Source organism: Lepidochelys kempii, chromosome 2, assembly GCF_965140265.1.
Source record: "Lepidochelys kempii isolate rLepKem1 chromosome 2, rLepKem1.hap2, whole genome shotgun sequence".
Lineage (NCBI taxonomy): Eukaryota > Metazoa > Chordata > Testudines > Cheloniidae > Lepidochelys > Lepidochelys kempii.
This window is the reverse complement of record NC_133257.1, coordinates 2022763-2040052: the sequence shown is the minus strand read 5'-3', so window position 1 is coordinate 2040052 and position 17290 is coordinate 2022763. Positions and strand designations below refer to the sequence as shown.

Here is a 17290-nt window from a genome sequence, read left to right as displayed (position 1 = left end):
AAGGAGCAACAGAGATATGCGCCTCACCCAGACAATATAGGCAATGCTGATGTTCATCACTGATGGAGAAGGATCGAGGGACTCTGGGCACAGTCCTGGCGCTGGGGAGGCGTTTCCCAACCAGGGAGAAAGAAATACTCTAAACTGTACTATAAACTTTAACTGCTAACTACTAATCTCAGAATATAACTATTTACAAATGCTTTCTTTATAGGTTATGCACCAAAGTGGAGGGAACAGTTCTGACTTGGGCCAGGCAGCGGTAAGAAGGAACTGGAGAGGTATCAACACACACGGTCTCTTACACCCCTGATCAGGAGCATGAGGAGAACTACTACACATGTGTGGGCCAATGGACACTGCTCTGAAAAATTTCTGGACTGGGGTGCATGGCGCGCACTCATACCCACATTTAGAATACACTTAGAGACCATCAATCTATGAAGAATGTGCACCTAAGGGGTCAGATGGGTCTTCAATATGGAAGCTGAAGTCACCAAGGATGAGTGTGAAAGACTGGGAAGGTAAGAGAGCCAAGATTTGAAATCGAAGAGGAAGGCTGAGGGGGAGGAACTGGATGGACAGTAGATGACAGCAACATGGGGGGGGGGGAGCGGAGAGTCGGGTACAGTGCTGTTCAAAAAGAGAAGAAAGTGGGAAGGGAGAGGGTGGAGGGACTTGAAGCAGCAGGAACAGGAGAGAAAAAGCCCAACACCCCCACCCTGGTCTGTTCCAGGCAGGGAATGAGAGAAAAGAAGAGACCTCCTAAGAGGGCAGCAGCAGAGGCCATGGCAGACAAAGGGATCTAGGTCTCAGAAAGCCAAGAACTGGAGGGAACAAGATACAAAGAGGTCATGGATGACAAATCTTTTCAGAGAAGGAGCAGGTGTTCCAGAGAGTAGGTGTTCCAGAGACAGTGGGGAAGGGGGGGTGGGTGGTGGGTGTGTGTGTGGTGGTCATGGGGAGATGAATATGGGAAATAGAAAGGGGGTTAAGGTAGGACTTGGTCTGTGCTAGTGGAAGGAAAGGAGAGAGGGGAAGAGGAGCAGGTAGGGATGGTGGGAACTGTAGAACGGTGAGGGTACCAAGGATGGGAAAATGGAGCCAGTGGTGGGGAAGGAGGATGGATTAAGAATAGATGCAGTGACAGCCACTCTCAGTATGTAACATGTCCCCACCTCCTCTACACACACACACGTACAACCACCAATACCTGTATACTTTATTTTGGAAGAATATCAAGTATTTTTATTTTATAAACACAAAAAGGCACAAATACAATGCATGATTCAAGCAATGCTACAAATCATCATATTGGTATAAGGCAAAAACAGTTTGTCAGCTGAAGTGATGCACCGAGAGACATTTTCAGTCAGGCTGGGTCTCTGACATCCTAGTAGTTTATCTGCTTTACCTCAAAGCGTCCTGCATTCAGTTAAAAACAAAACAAAAAACAACCCTGCCCAACAGCATAAAAATTCTTACAGCACTTGCAAATTTAGCAGCAGGCTGCACTACTCATCCTGCAGTGAGGCAGCATTGCAAGGAAAGGATGGAAACACATTAAAAAGGAGAAACAAGACAGTGAAAACACAAAGGGTGGGGGCAATACTATTAAACAGATCACTGTGCTCCATAGCTCTGTTCAGCAAAGACTCCATTATGAACCTAATCAGAACTGGGAATATTTAGAGAAAGCAAAACTGAACAGTTAATCCAGGAAGATTTAACTGTACTACACAGATTCCTCTTCAACAAAATTCTCATCTTCACTGAGACCAGCTCCAAAGACCACTGAAATCATTGAGAGTCTCTACTTGATTTCAGTGGGCTGTGGATCAAGCCCCACTTGCATCCACTGCCACTGTAACACTGCAGGGCTTTATGATACAGAAAAGTATAATGTGACTTCAGGCTCTCTCAGAAACAATGTCCTTATAGGACACAAAACTCAGCAATTTCTCACACTTGACACACAGTAACTCCAAGAACTCACTCTCACCACATGGAAGTTTTGGTTACACCTCACCAGAAGGCCAGGGAGAGGTTTTAATGTAGATTAGCATAATCCCCTAAGTAAACAAAACACATTATCTTTTCAGGTTAGACCTTTCCTACTTTCTTTCCACTTCTGCTGAAGTTCGAGCACAACCTGTCTGTATTTGAAAAGCTCCATAACAGGCAGGATAAGCTGATTCTCCAGCACCATCCTAACTCAATTTGGACTTCATCCATCCCCTCAATTTACAAGGAACAACAAGAAGCTGTTCTTTATTGTTGCAGAAGTTTTCTGTTGATCAAATCACAATCTGTTTTCCTTTCCAAAAATCAGTGGGTCGATGCTTTGGATTAATTGCTTTGGATTAATATGTAGGCTACAGTGTTTTAGCATTTGACTCTATGCATTTTGGATGAGTCTTTGCCTGTTACTCTAAGTTTTTCTTTACCAAAATAGCTTTCACTGGCAGAGAGTTGCTGGCTACACTCTAGAGTCAAGTGTCTTAGCAAAGAGGGAGTCTCGTGAATATCACTTCTGCATGCAGCTGACTCACTTCATTTCTCTTTCAAGAAACAGCCAACCATTGTCCAAATGGATACTTCAGCTTTTCTGTTGTACGCAAACTCCTCCGTTCTGAAAAGAGGCACTGATGCAGCAGGCTACTTCAGAGACAGTGCTCAGAATGCGCTCAGTCAATCGTGTTAAATTATCAGTGTAAGATTACATGACAATCAGTTTCAGAATAATTTTTCAACAGGAAGGAGTCTATTTCTACAGCCTTTTGGTACTAATGATATATGTACATATATTGTGTGTATACAAGTCAGGTAACAGTCTTTGAATTATAACTAACTAGTGTGGGCTCCATGAATCTTTTGCAGTGTGCGTGTTTCCATTGGTCTCCATTTTATCCACATCAGAACTGTTGTCTTCCTGAGCATTTGGATTTTCCCACTTTCCCCAAACACCCTCTTTTGCTCCGCCATGAAGGATACCTTTATTGTATGCAAGAGGAGAACAAAACATGAGATTGAGACACACCAGTCCTGCTTTGGCACCTGTGCATTTTGGTGCTCTCGTTTGGTGGTTCCCAACCTTTTGCTGGAATCCCATTGGGGAAACACTAATGGCTGGGTGTGTTCTTCTGTTCGGTCCCCCTTGGAGCACCCTTTAAAACAACACTGTCTTTCCCCTCTGTCCATTCTCTCTTTCATCGGGTCTTTATCCGTCCCATCCCCTCCGCCTTTTTTGTCTTGCTTCTTCCTTGTGTGTATTTTTCTCTTTTTATTACTTTTTTTTTTTTAATTCTTATCTGGCAACTGTCTATCCTCTCCCTAGTCCACAAAAAGTCAGCTGTGCCTAACCTATGTACACATGAGCTGCTCCCAGCATTGGCTACAGCAGGGAGCAGTGCAGGGACAGAATGCAGCTCACTTTCCGGGGCCAAACAACTTTCCCTGCCTCCAGTTATTCCTCTTCTCTGCTGCCTTCCCCCTCAACAAGCCTTAAGGTTCCCAAAGGGGTCCCACGTCCCAGTACTCCCGTCATTTACCACGATCAATGCTACCTGTGAAACACATGCAGGAGCTACCGATAGCTGAGGGGAAACAGGGTGTTAACATGTATGAGGGGCTGCTATAGAAAGCTCCTAGACTTGAACAATCCTCCTGATAGCCATGTCATAATTAAGACTGGCAATAGTTTGCGAAGAGCCATACAAAACTCTGGCTTGCAGCTAGTATGAAGATTTACTCCCCCTCAAGGCAAGCATTCCGCTTTGTAAAGCTCTGCTTACAATGGCATACAGCCCCTCAATGTAGGCGCACCCTAGTCCTGCTATTACATGAGCATCTACTGAAAGTCCTCTTAACAAGGACCTGTTTAAAAAGAAAGATCACTCACCTTTACAGTAACCAACGTTCCTCGAGATGTGTGGCCCTTATTTGTATTCTATTGTGGTGCACATGTGCTCTGTGCAACTGAGACTGGAAAATTCTTCCTAGTAGCGTCCTTTGGTCCGCACCTGTGCCCTGTATCTCTTTGTGCTCCAATCCGAAGGCTTTAGGGGTGGTGTGGACTGAATGCCTCTCCAATACCTTCCGAGAGTGATTTGTGGTAGAGAAAGGATCTGACGCAGGAGAGGAGGAGGGTGGGTAGTGGAATACACATAGGAACCACATCTCAAAGAACTCAGGTCATTTACATTACTGTTCTTTCTTCAAGTGATGGTCCCTGTGTGTATTCCACTGTGGGTGACTCCCAAGTAGCATTCAGCAAGGAGGAGGGCGAGAGGACCTGTATTGCACCATCAACTCTAGGACCACTGTACTGAAGAACGCAACCGCAGAAGAGGGTTGCACCAGTGCAGAATGTCTAGTAAAGGTTTGCACAGAGTTCCATGTTGTCACTGTACAGATCTCCAGGAGGGAAAAATCCTGAAGAGATGGCCCTGAAGCAGTCTGGGCTCTGGTCAAGTGAGCCCTCACTCTGACGAGTCATCATCCCCGCAAGATCATAGCAAAGGCACACAACCAGAAATCAGTTTGGAAAGACTCTGAGAGAGGAAACTGCTTCTCCTTTCACCTGCTCAGCAAAGGAAACCAAGAGTCTCAGATTTCTGGGAGGGTTCAGACCTTTGTAGGTAGAAAGCTATGGCTTGAGGGACGTCCAGAGAGTGGAACTTCCTGTCCTCCCTGATGGCGTGAGGTTTTGGGGAGAAGACCAAAAGGTGTATGACCTGGTTAATGTGGAATTCAGAGGGAATCTTTGGAATGAACTTGCGGTGTAACCTCAAAACTACCTTACTCTAGGGAGCACTACATAGGGAGTCTGCCATAAAGGCCCTGAGCTCACCCACTCTTCTGGCAGAGGTGATTGCAGTCAGGAAGGCTACCTTCATATTCAGGTGAAGAAGGGAGCAAGGGGCCAATGGTACAAATAGAGGATTCATGAGTGTTGACAAAGCCAAGCTGAGGTCCCAAGACAGTGCTGGTTTCAATACTGGAGGAAAAGTTCTGGCAAGGCCTTTCAGGAATCTTAGGGTTGGGCTACACGTGTGAGTTAAGGCGCATTAAAGCAGCCCCAGGCACCCTAGCTCACTACCCGTCCACTAGGGTGCTCCTGGTTCTCCACCTAGGCGAGAAGATTAACACTTGGTACACCCTGGCTGAAACGCCCAGGCATCAGCGTGAACATTATTGCGCTCTGATCGGCCTCCGGAAACGTCCCCTAATCCCCTCAGGTCAAGTGGCCACTCTTCTCATTGTTTTTGAATCACTGTAGGAATGCGGATATGCCCTTTGAAAGCTCAGTTTCTGACAGCCAGCTGCTTATCTACTCCGAGACAAAGCAACCCTTACTGTGGAATGCTGTGCGAGAGAGAGGGGTGGGGGGTCTGCTGCTGTCTGAACTTACAAGACAGCATGCTGACATGCTCTCAGCCCCCCCAAAACCCACTCTCTCTCCCCCCACATACACACAACACACTCCACCCCCCCAATTTGAAAAGCACGTTGCAGTCACTTGCATGCTGGGATAGCTGCCCATAATGCACCGCTCCCAATGCCGCTGCAAGAGCCGTAAATGTGGCCACGCCAGTGCGCTTGAAGCTGTCAGTGTGGACAGACTTCAGCGCTTTCCCTACTGCACTCTCCCAAGGCGGCTTTAACTCAAAGCGCTCTACATCTGCAAGCGTAGCCATGCCCCGAGTTGTAGGTTGGGTGAAGACTGAGTAGCCGTCAACCAGGAATTGGAAGGCGTTAATTGATGTCAAATGCACACACTGGAAACAGAGATAGCCCCAGATTCTTCAGGGAAAGAAGGTAGTCTAAGAGTAGGAATGTCCAAATCCTCTGGGGTTATGTGCCGAAGTTGGCACCGGACAAAAAATCTCTTCCATTTAGGCCCACAACACTGTCTCGTGGGGAGTTTTCTGCTATTACGGAGTACGGATTGTAGCTCCTTGGAGCACGATTCCTCTAAGCTCGTCATCCTTCCCAATACCAGGCTGTTAGAAGGATGCTGGGTTAGGATAGTTGATCCTACCTCTGTTCTGTGTTAGAAGGTTTGGAAATGGATGGATATGCATGCCCGGGAACACTGACATCTGAAGGATGCTAGTGAACCAGAACTGCCTCAGCCGGTAGGATGCCATGAGAATCACCAACACACTGTCCTCCTTGATTTTCTTTAGGACTCAGGGCAAAAGGGTGGCGGGGTGGGAAGGCATACATCAGCAGCTCCAAACACTGAACCAGGAAAGAATCCCCTCTGGAAACGTGACCCCAAGCTGCTTGGGAATATTAGGTCGGGCATTTCTTGTTGTCCTTGGGCATGAAGAGATCCCATAATGGGAATCCCCACTGGAAGATGTTTTGTACCACCAAGTTGTGTAGTTCCCACTTGTGGTCCTGCGGAAGCTTGTGAGTGGAATCCTGGGCTTCCTCCAGAAGAATCTGAAGAGACTCTGGAATTCACACCTTGAAATTGCTTGTAGTCATTGGGTAGTGATGATGTGGCTGGTATCACCACCTCATCAGGGAATGTGGAAGAGTGCTGCATGGGGGTTGAGCCATTCTGTCTGCTTGGGTTGATCTTCCTCACAGTACTTATGAGGGAGCTGAGGATACTCCCTTTGCAGTGATCCTTGTGTAGACGCCTGCAGAGATCCCTTTAAGTCAGGCGGTCTGCAGTAGGGATCCCAGGAACTCCAATGTCCAGGGGATGGGATCATAATAAGGAAGTGGTGACAAAGGGGAGGGTACCAGGAGAGTCTGGAGCCCCTATCTTGGCAAAAATTTACTCCTGGGGAAATTCCGCGCCACTGCAGGTGCGCATAATTAATGAGCCGTGCATACTTTAATTTTGTTGCGCAGAAAAAAGCTTCTGCTGAAAAGTGGCTACAGTTCCATCTTTTGCCCACCAGAGGGTGCTGTGGCGATAGAACACAGCAGCAACTCCCAGCCAGCTAGGGAAGAGAAAGAGCCTGCCTTCTTCGCAGCACCTGCCAGGTCAGGAGCTATGGAGAGACAGAGCATGGGGCGCTGGGCGGGGGGTCAGATAGGGGCTCACAAGGGCTAGTGTGGGAGGACAGACTGGGGCAAGGGCTGAATGGGAGTGGAGGCACAGGGCGACATGGTAATGGGGGATGGGGTGCAGAGCTACATAGGGATAGGGGGTGGCTGGGTGGGGGCACAGACACATTGGGACAGGGGGAGGGGGTACAGAGCCACACAGGGACAAGGCGTGGTTGGGTGAGGGCACAGAGACACATGGGGATGGGGGAGGGGGTGCAGGGCACCATGGGGATGGGAAAAGTGGGTATCTGAGTGGAGGTGGAGGAACACATGTGGACAGGGGGTGCAAGGACACATGTGGATGGGGGGGAGTGGGTGTTTGAGTGGGGGTGGAGGGACACATGTGCCTGACTGAATGGGTGAGGCTAGGGGTCAGCCAGGCTCTACATGGGGGAAAACTCTCTAGCAGTCCCTCCTTGCCCCCCCCCCCCCCGAAAAACCTGTTCCATACTTTTCCCACCCATACCCGACAACCCTCCAAGTTCACACCCAGTCTCCTTCCCAGTAATTATTTCCCTCTCCCTCAGCTTCTCCGTTACCCCTCACTCCCCGCAGACTTTGCACTGCTTCTGTGGGGGGTGCAGGAAATATGGTTCTGTATTGTAGTTTAAATCAATTATTACTCAGAGTTCTGTATTAATATGCCTAGTAAGGAATCTTTTTGCCAAAAAACATTTTCTGAATCTTTTTTGTTGTCTGTATTGTTACAGAACACACTTGTTGACAAATATTTTGAAATAAATGACCAAAAATAATTGAAACTGGTGTGATTATATTGTGTTATTTTGACAAATAAAATATGCAGAATTTGAAAATATCGTGCACAGAATTTTAAAATTTTTGTTACAGAATTTTTAGGCACAGAATTCCCCCAGGAGTAAACATTGCTTCTTGAAGCAGGTAGAGGGACACTGACTCAGTCTCTATCTCACCAGAAGAATAGGATTCTTCAGACTCCACGGATAAAGCCATTGACAATACTGGCAAATGGTGCCTCAAAAGGTATGGGTATCTCCTTATAGATCACTGGTTCCACAAGTATCAGCAACTCTGTGTTGGAATAAAAGCCAGATCCTCCAGGACAGTGAGCCCAGGTCTACCAGAAGGAGAGCGGGAGGGATTGCTACCTCCCAGTGGAGCTGACAGTAGTGATTTAAGTTGGGTGCTAGACGATGGAACCACCAAGTCCCTTTTGGTGCTGTGGTGCAGTGCCGACAGTGCAGCCGGTGCTCACTCCCTCCTGTTTCCAGTACTGGGGCTGGTCCTGCCCCTTCCACAGCTGGCTGCTTAGGGCTGCTCTTGGCCCTCAGTATTGACAGATCAGCCCCTGGGTCCCAGTGAGCTCCGAACATACCAATACTGGGATGTGATTTGGAAGGTGGAGGAGAAGTGATTCTCTTTTCAGAGGCCTTATGAGCGGACCTTTCCTGTTTCTGATGGGGTGTTTGATCTTACCCTCCTCCTGTCTCTTGTCAGCGTTCTCAGGCTTGGTATCAGACGATCCAGAGCTGGAGTGTGTCAGCCTGAAAGGCCATTATTAGGGAACTGCTGACGACGCACGAGGGGGTCTGTGTTTGTGCGTGACAGAGAGAGAGAGGGACGTGGGATTGGACTGGGGCTTCATTGACTGCTCCATTAGGGTATCTTTGAAGCTGAAATTCATGGGATTGCCATGTTCAAGGTGAAAGTGAACAGCAAATATTGCACATGGAGAGAACGTGGGAGTCTCCAAGGCAATATAAAGCTAGAGGTAGGTCATGCAGGATTTAAAGCCTGGGATCTTAGGCATCCTGAGAACCCTAAATGTTATGGAGGAGAGACATGGGGGGAAAACACAGACCACAAAACACTAACAAAATTAACTACTAAAATACTAGAACTAGCTATTTAAGAAAACTATTTACACCCCCTTGCCCCCCCCAGATTTTTTTTAGCAGGAATGCTAGCAAAAGCTGCAGACAATGAGGAGTTCGGTCTCAGACCGTAAGCTGTAGAAAGGAATTTGAGAGGCAGTCAAGCCACACCTCCCCTTATGCCCTCGATTCGGAGCCCCAGGACACACAAGATGCAGGCACAGACCAATGGATGCTGCTAGTAAGAATTTTCCAGTCTCAGGCACATGGAGCACACGCGCACATAGGGACCGTCACTCAAAGAACCACACACTCGTCCATACACCTAACCAAACACATTCAGAAACAGAGTGGGGTCCTCTGAAATAGATCACTGAGAAGGCAACAAGCCAGTTAAGATTCAGAATGCAACCACCCTTATCAATATGGAAGCAAGGCTCACAGAGATGACAAGTCCAATATAGTTTGCCTTGATCAGAGCAGACATGCTGAGATATGTATGCCCCACAGGCTGCATCTCTTAATTGACTGTAGGCTGCAAAGGTGGTGAAGTTCCTGGTTGGGCACATTTTGGGTGTCCCTTGCCTAGCAAGGACACAGTAACCATTAACAGTTGCCTTTGCTTACCAGCTGCACTTGGAATGGTAAACAGATCGCTTTCATCCTTCACAGTTACCTGAGGAAATAAACAAGAGTTAAAGTTCAGTATACACCCAACTATATGAGCTCCCATGTCTCTCACCCTTCTCTTTACCAGCCACCACAGAAGTGGTTCATTTTTAATTAGCTGCTCAACTATGGCCTATCAGACTCCAATAAATCAGAGAGGGCTGGGACCTATGTTTGCAAGGAAAGAGAAAGCCCTCAAGGTGGTGTTATAAAATAGAAGGGATGCCCAGGGCTCTGACAAGGAAACGAAGCTCTCATGTGGGAAGGCATAAGATGCTCTCAGCAGTAAAGATGCATGGAACTATGTTCCTAGTTAAGGATGAAATCCTCCAGACCAAAGTCAGTGTTCATAGTACTGCACAAGGTTCCAGTTGCATAACTCCCATGAAAACCACAGCCCAGCTGATGGGACTGTCATTGCCCCCCCACAACAGCTGTAACACTCTCCTAGCAGGCTGCTTACATGAGAACTGGATGGTGCCTCAGACATGGACATTCCTGGAAAGGAGGTTGTATTCAACTCGTAAAACGCAGGTGCACACTCTCTGCTTGCGTTCTGCAGGTGACTTGCCATGGACTGTCTGGCTGAGACTACCAGTCTGCCAGGAATGTGTTGGCTGAATTAGAGAAAAAAATATCAAGGAGGGGTATTTAAACAGCAGAAGGCTGAGAGAGATTAAAATAGAGGTCACATCACCGCTAATTCGATACCCACTGGAAACATAGGCCTTGTCTACACTACACAGTTTTGTCGGCAAAACAGTGGAGGGGTACACACTACAGTGAAACTTTTGGCGGCAAAACTCTCTTGTTTTGCCGAAAACCACCTTGACGAGAGGCGTAGAGATTTTTGTGGCAAAGTTAGAGTTATGAAGCGTCAGGGTAGACACTGTGTTCACCTGGCCTCCAGGAAGGATCCCACAGTGCCCACCGTGACCAGTCTGCTCACTATTTTGAACTCCACAGCCCTGCATCCAGCTACACAGGCATGTGCTCCTCCCCTTCCAAAGCTCCAGGAACTGTGGAAATTCCTCAGTGTACAGAGCTCACATAGCTAAGGCCCCCTTGAGCACTACAGCAGCAAACACACTCCTGCCTAGACTACAGGGGAGGGGTAGATCATCTTGGTCTGTAGGCAGACGAGGCTGTGGGAGAATTCAGAGGGAATCTCAGAATCATTAATGTGGAATCCTGCTCTCCTCTGCACTAGGAACACAGTGGCAGGTAGGTAGGGTGGAGGGCGGGAGAGACACTGCTGTGCAGAGCTGGGGTTGATGGCGGGTGGTGTATCCCCCTCCCTCTGCCTCAGGATTAGTTGCTTCTGGCTGCTCTCTGAACTTAAAAGAGACCACATGCTGACACTCACTCTCCCCCAACACACGCACTGTCTCTCTCTTCCCCCCCGCCCCATCACACACACTCCCCCGCTCCTGTCCCCCACTTCAGATGAAAAGCAGCTGGCAACCTAATAGGATGCCCATGGAAGGATGGGATTGAGAAACCTGCCCCATGTGATGGTGTACCTGCCCCATGAAGCACTGAAAATCCTTCTCAAAGCATCCTGCGGCCAGTTGCACAGTGGGATAGCTACCCACAGAGCACTGCTCTCTGTCTCAATGCAAGAGCTGCTAGTGTGGATGTACTCTGCCGACACAGGGAACATAGTGTTGACACAAAACAGCAGTTTAATTAAAGCGGTGGTGTATGTTGGCATAACTTGCGTCGACAAAACTCTGTAGCATAGACAAGGCCTCAGAAGAAGGACAAAGGTGCAGCGATACCCTGGTGATGCGCCAGAGAAAACCCTAAGAGAGAAAGCAATGAGCCTGAATAGCCTCTTATATTTATTCTGGACAATAAATTTAAATTTAGATTTTCTGGATGTGAAACAAAGACCTTAACTGGAAGAGGTTCTTCATTTACAAAGAGAGGCTGTAGAGACATTGTACTGTAACATTCGGGGCCAAAGCAGTATAATTAATACCAGCTCACAGTAAAAGAGGACTTGTCAAACAAACTTGGGTTTTTTTTTATTTTTGCCTTTTTACTTTCTACTGTCTTCTGCATATTCCCATCTGCAGGGATTTAGCCAGCAATACTAAGAATGTGGATTCTAGCTGGAGAGAGATTGGACAATTGCCATCCCAAAGTAAGCACCCTCCACAGATGCCAAGTCGATGATATTCCTGAGTAAGCCTGTGTACTCAACTCCAAGGAGCTGTATGGAAGTCCTGTGAAGGCAGGGCACTAATACAGCCTTTGCCCTAATGGAATAAGCCCAATCTTCTCAGGAAAAAATGGTTACTCACCTTCTTGCAACTGTTGTTCTTCGACATGTGACGTTCACACCCATTCCAACCAGGTGCACGTGCGCTTTGCACATGACAGCCAGAAGATTTTCCCCTTAGCAGTATCTGGAGGGTTGGCCTGGGCGTCCCCTGGAGTCATGCCTTCATGGCGCCCAATATACGGCCCTGCCGACTTGATACCCGCCTCAGTTCCTTCTTCCCAGCGACTCAGACAGCAGGGTAGGTGGGTGGGTATTGGGAGGGACATGAGCACCACATCCTGAAGAACAGTTACGAGAAGGTGAGTAACCGGTTTTTCTCCTTCGAGTGCTTGTTCATGTCCATTCCAGTCAGGTGACTCCCAAGCTCAAGTTCAGGAGGTGGGGTTGGAGCTGTCCACTGATTGGAGCACGGCTCTACCAAAGGCCACGCTGTCTCAGGCCTGCTGGGCGATTGCATCATGCGCGGTGAAAGTGTGTATGGAGGACCATGTCGCTGCTCTGCAAATTTCTTGGGTGGAAACGTGAGCCAGGAACGCCGCTGAAGAGGCCTGAACCCTGGTGGAGGGGCAGCAACACCTACCAGGTTATAGCACTCATTATGCAGGATGTGATCCATGATGAAATCCACTGAGGAGAGACAGGAAGACCCTTCATTCTGTCCACCACAGCCACGAAGAGTTGGATGGACTTTAGGAACAGTTTTGTTCTCTTGATATAAAAGGCTAGCGCTCTGCAGACATCCAGTGAGCGACGTCTCTGTTCCCTACCACTTGAGTGCGGCTTAGGACAGAACACTGGGAGGAAGATGTCCGGGTTGATGTGAAAATGGGAGACAACCTTCGGGAGGAAAGCCTGCACAAGTCGTGATGAATTCGACTTGTGCCTCCACTAGGGCCCTGGAGCGGCCCTTGATCAGCCAGTCGTCGAGGTACGGGAACACCTGTACCTGGCGCCTGCGCAGTAACGCGGCTGCGATGCCGTGCACTTGGTAAATACTTGAGGCACCGCTGACAGACTGAAAGGGAGGACTGAACTGGTAGTGGTTGTTGCTCACCACAAACCTGAGGTATTTCCTGTGGGACGCAGTTATTGCTATATGAAAGTAGGCGTCCTTCAAGTCTAGTGCAGCATACCAGTCCCATGGATCCAAAGAAGGGATGATGGAGGCCAACAAGACCATGCGGAATTTGAGTTTCTTCATGAACTTGTTGAGTTTGCACAGGTCTAGAATAGGCCTTAGCCCACCTTTGGCTTTTGGTATTAGGAAATACCGGGAATAAAAACCCCTCTCCCTGTAGTCCTGAGGAACCTCTTCCACTGCTCCCAGTGAGAGGAGTGTTTGCACCTCTTGGATAAGGAGTTGCTCGTGAGAGGGGTCCCTGAAGAGGGACGGGGTAGGGGAGTGAAAGGGCAGGAGGGCCGAGAATTGGAGTGAATATCCCCTTTCTACTGTGCAGAGCACCCAACAGTCCAACGTAATGCGAGCACACACAGGGTAGGAAGGGGATAGATGGGACGAAAAGGTAAGGTGGGATGGAGCCAGTCTCTGCACTGTTGTGTCGCCCCAAAGCACACCTTCAAAAGGCCTGCTTCTGGCCTGAGGAGGGTTTAGGCTAGTCAGAGCCCTGGCCGGACGAGGGATGAGGTCTCTTTCTCGAGTTCCTGTTCCTCGGGGGGGGGAGGGGGAGTGAAGAGAGGAAGCCTGAAGTGCTTCCTCTGGGTCGCAGGCATGTGGAGGCCCAACAGCCTCAGGGTGGCCTGAGAGTCCTTGAGGCTGTGCAGACGCGAGTCAGTCTTTTCTGAAAACTGACTGACCTTCAAAAGGGAGATCCTGACTTGTCTGCTGCACCATATATGGTAGGCCCGAGAGCTGCATCCAGGAACTCCTCATGGCCACCCCTGTAGCCACTGTACAGGAGACTGCGTCCAACGCCACCCACAGGGACACAAGGGAGATCAATTTGCCCTCCTCCTCTAGTGCGGAGAACTCCGCACAAGAGTCAGAAGGCAGAAGTTCAAAGAACTTTTGCATAGTCCTACAGGTGTTAAAAGTGTATCTGCTAACCACCGCCTGATGGTTAGCAATACGGAGCTACAACCCCAAGTCGAGTATATTTTCCTCCCCCAAAAGGTCCAATTTCTTGGCCTCATGATTCTTGGGAGAAAGTCCCTGGTAGCCCTGCTGCTCATGCTGGTTAGCAGCATCAACGACCAGGGAGTTCGGTTGGGGGTGGGTGTACAAATGTTTCATACCCATGTGAGGGAACAATATACCTCCGCTCGTATCTTTTGGAGGTTGGCGGCAGTGAGGAAGGGGTCTGCTACAGAGTCTTGGTGACATCGCTAATTGTTTTGATCAGTGGCAGCATGATTCGGGGTGGCCCAGGAGGGGAGAGAATATCAATTACTGGATCAGTTTTCTCCACCACCTCCTCCGTTTTGATATTCAGGTTCTGGTCCACCTGTCTCACTCAGCAGCTGCTGAAGGACCCTAAGGTCCTCTAAGGCCGGAGCAGTTGAGGTACCCTCCACCGCCTCGTCCGACGACTAGGATGAGAAGGTGGCGGGAACTGGATTCTGTTCACTGCCCTCAGCCCCTCTGGAGTCCTGCGGGGCAAGGAGCAATGGCACTGTGGACAGCGCTGGGATCGGGGGCCAGGGACGACGCCGAGGACAGTGCAGCAGCTGACACTGTTGTTGGCTGAGGCCATCGACACCGATCTGGAACCCTGGCTTTGATGATAGGCCCAGGGTGTCCAGAAGGGCCACTGAGGAGCCTGCCACTAGCCTGGCCACGGCGCCAGGTAGGGATGTCGATTGCACCGAGAGCAGGATCTTCTGCTCCTACTAAAATGCAAAGACTCTACTTCCGATTCCAAGGTCTCTGACTGAAAGGACCAGGGAGGAACGGAGCCTCTTAGTGCCAGGGATTGGTGCCAAGTTGGGGACCAGAGCAGCTCTCCTGCATGGCCCCCAGTGCCGCAGGCTGATGCAATGGGGATGGCCTCATGGCAGACATCATCGCCGGCTTGCCCACAGAATGTATAGGGCCTGGTATCTGTGCCGGTGACCTCTCCCTCCTAGGAGACAAAGGCAGAGCCGTGAGTACTAACAGGTCCGCTGCTGCCTTGAATGCCTCTGGCGTGGAGGGGAACTGCATGTCCTCATAGCAGCAGGCCGGTGAGCGATGTGGGTCCGGACTCAACTGGACCCCTCCTGGGGCAGGAGTTGATGGGATCCCAGCCAATTGAGCACCCAATGGGGGCTTGCTGGTTAAATGGTCCTTGGATCTAGCTGGGGAGCGCCTCTGTCTGCCTTTTTCTTTTTATGGGGCACCACGGAGCGAGAGCAGTGCCTTACCGATGCCTGCCTGTGGGTGGAGCCATGGCGGTGCTGAGGGTCTGTAACTGAATCCTTCCTCAGTGCCGGCGTGCTGCACACCAAGGATGCGACTCTCGAGGCCAGGTCCGGCGTGGGGTTCCGACTGTGGCCGAAGTGCTGCCTCCATAAGTAAGACTTGGAGTCACTGCTCTCTGTCCTTAAGGGTCCTGGGGCGGAAACTCTTACAGATTTTACAGCGGTTCCTGAGATGCCCCTTGCCAAGACACTTAAGGCACAAGTTTGGGTCGCTTCTTGGCATAAACGTGCCACAGTCTGAGCACAGTTTAAAGCCTGGGGACCAAGGCATAGCCCACTGCCTGAGAAAACACGTCGGGGGGAAACACCCCCCGCAAAGGAAACTTATAAAAAAAGCTAACTATAAACTACTCTTCTGCAAAAATCTAACTATGTACACGAAGAGAGATATTGCGATGCATGTGTTTGCCGAGGCAAGAGCGGTAGGGAGTTCCAGCTAGCCGCACAGGCAGTAAGAAGGAATTATTGGGGAAGGGGAGATGGTGTTGGGTTGGCAAGGCACTATATTGGGCACCATGAAAGCACGACTCCAGGGGGCACCCAGGCCGACCCTACTGATACGGGAAAAATCTTATGGTTGCTGTGCACGCAGCACACGCATACCTGATTGGAATTGACATGAACAAGCACTCGAAGAAAAACTAGAGCTTTAGCTGAAGTGCAGCAGATCTATCCCCAAAACGCTTCCATCCAGATCTTAATGACAGCTTGTATCGAAACCTACAGGCAATCCAGGACAGAAGCAGCCCTGGCACGGAAGGACTTCCTCCAGCTTGAGGACAGCTAGTTGGAGTCCTGGGGCAGCACTGGAAGAACAGGAGGAGCCGTCAGCATAGAAGATGATGGAACGAAGGTCCTGGAGCCAGTCATTTGACCCAAGACCTATCTGTGTTTCCTTGTTGTCTTTAAGAAAGCCTGCCAAATGAGGGAACACCCCAGAGCTCTACTTTCTCTTGCCTGAAGGCAGAAGAACCAACTCTTGGCCCAACTGCATTATATCACAAAGACTGGGCAGCTTGCGGGAACTGCACTAAAACGGAATATCGTGGGTTAGCTGGGAAGACACTGTCTTAGGCGATGTCTACACAGCAGCTGGGAGAGGGTTTCGCAGAGCAGGCAGGCAGACACACGCTAGCACTGCTCAGGCTGGCATGCTAAGAATAGCAGTTCAGCCACAGGAGGCTGCCCAGGCTACTGCCTGAACACAATCCCACCTGACCCTCTGGTTTGGCGAGCTAATCCCAGTCATCCCAGCCACGCTGCTATTCTTAGTGCACGAGCCTGAGCAGAACGAGTGCGTCTGTCTAGCCGTGCTGGGAAGCGCCCTCCCAGCTGCCAGGTAGCTATCGCCTTAGGCAATCAACTTCTACAAGAAAATAAACTGGATTGTGTTATTAATCTATTCCTCTCTTCATAAGACAATAACCGAGTAAACAGAAGTATAACATTTTAGGTGGATGAAACCAGTTTTTCAAGTTAACACAATTTTTTTCTTTAATAAGGGTGCAGAATCAAGAAGGGACAGAGGAGACAGGCTCATCTTTTCCCCTTGCACCAACGAGGGCTCTACAGCCATGAGTCACAGTGTACTGAGAGTGCCTATTGGGAGGTAGGAGGTAAATCTCCACATGGTTCCCACACGGAAAGACTATAGGGAACTACACTTTAAGGGGCAGACGAAAAGTGGAGGGCTGGATTGGCTGAGCAACCAGTAATGAGAGTTTTCCAGCTTTGAAGCCTATACACTTTAAAATATCCCATTTTAATTGTATTTACATTTTGTCACCAAGTCTCTCTTCTGAGCTTGGCTTTTGCAGGGCACATTTCAATCTTGAGCTGAAATTTTTGTACAGACTTTTGAGCTTCTAAAAATGTGATTTTCTGACAGGGCCTGCTCAGTATTTACACTGTAGCTGAGACAGGGGGTCAAGTATGATAGTGTGCTGCAATATCTGCTGATGCTGTTGAGACCTTTCACTGAAAGTAC

The 17290-nt window shown here is 49.2% G+C and overlaps 1 protein-coding gene across 7 annotated transcripts in view; it reads right to left on the bottom strand.

The window, feature by feature from the left end:
- Positions 1–2332: 2332 nt before the first annotated feature.
- The window catches only part of LOC140906245 (uncharacterized), a 106721-nt gene continuing 91763 nt past the window's right edge, over positions 2333–17290 (bottom strand). For all 7 annotated transcript variants that reach the window (XM_073329827.1, XM_073329829.1, XM_073329828.1 and 4 more), the window contains 3 exons: positions 10060–10213; positions 9555–9603; positions 2333–2994 (listed from right to left, as the gene is read on the bottom strand). In XM_073329827.1, the coding sequence (XP_073185928.1) occupies positions 2852–2994; positions 9555–9603; positions 10060–10213 (346 nt within the window). In that variant the 3' untranslated portion in view covers positions 2333–2851. The remainder of the gene's footprint in view (positions 2995–9554; positions 9604–10059; positions 10214–17290) is intronic.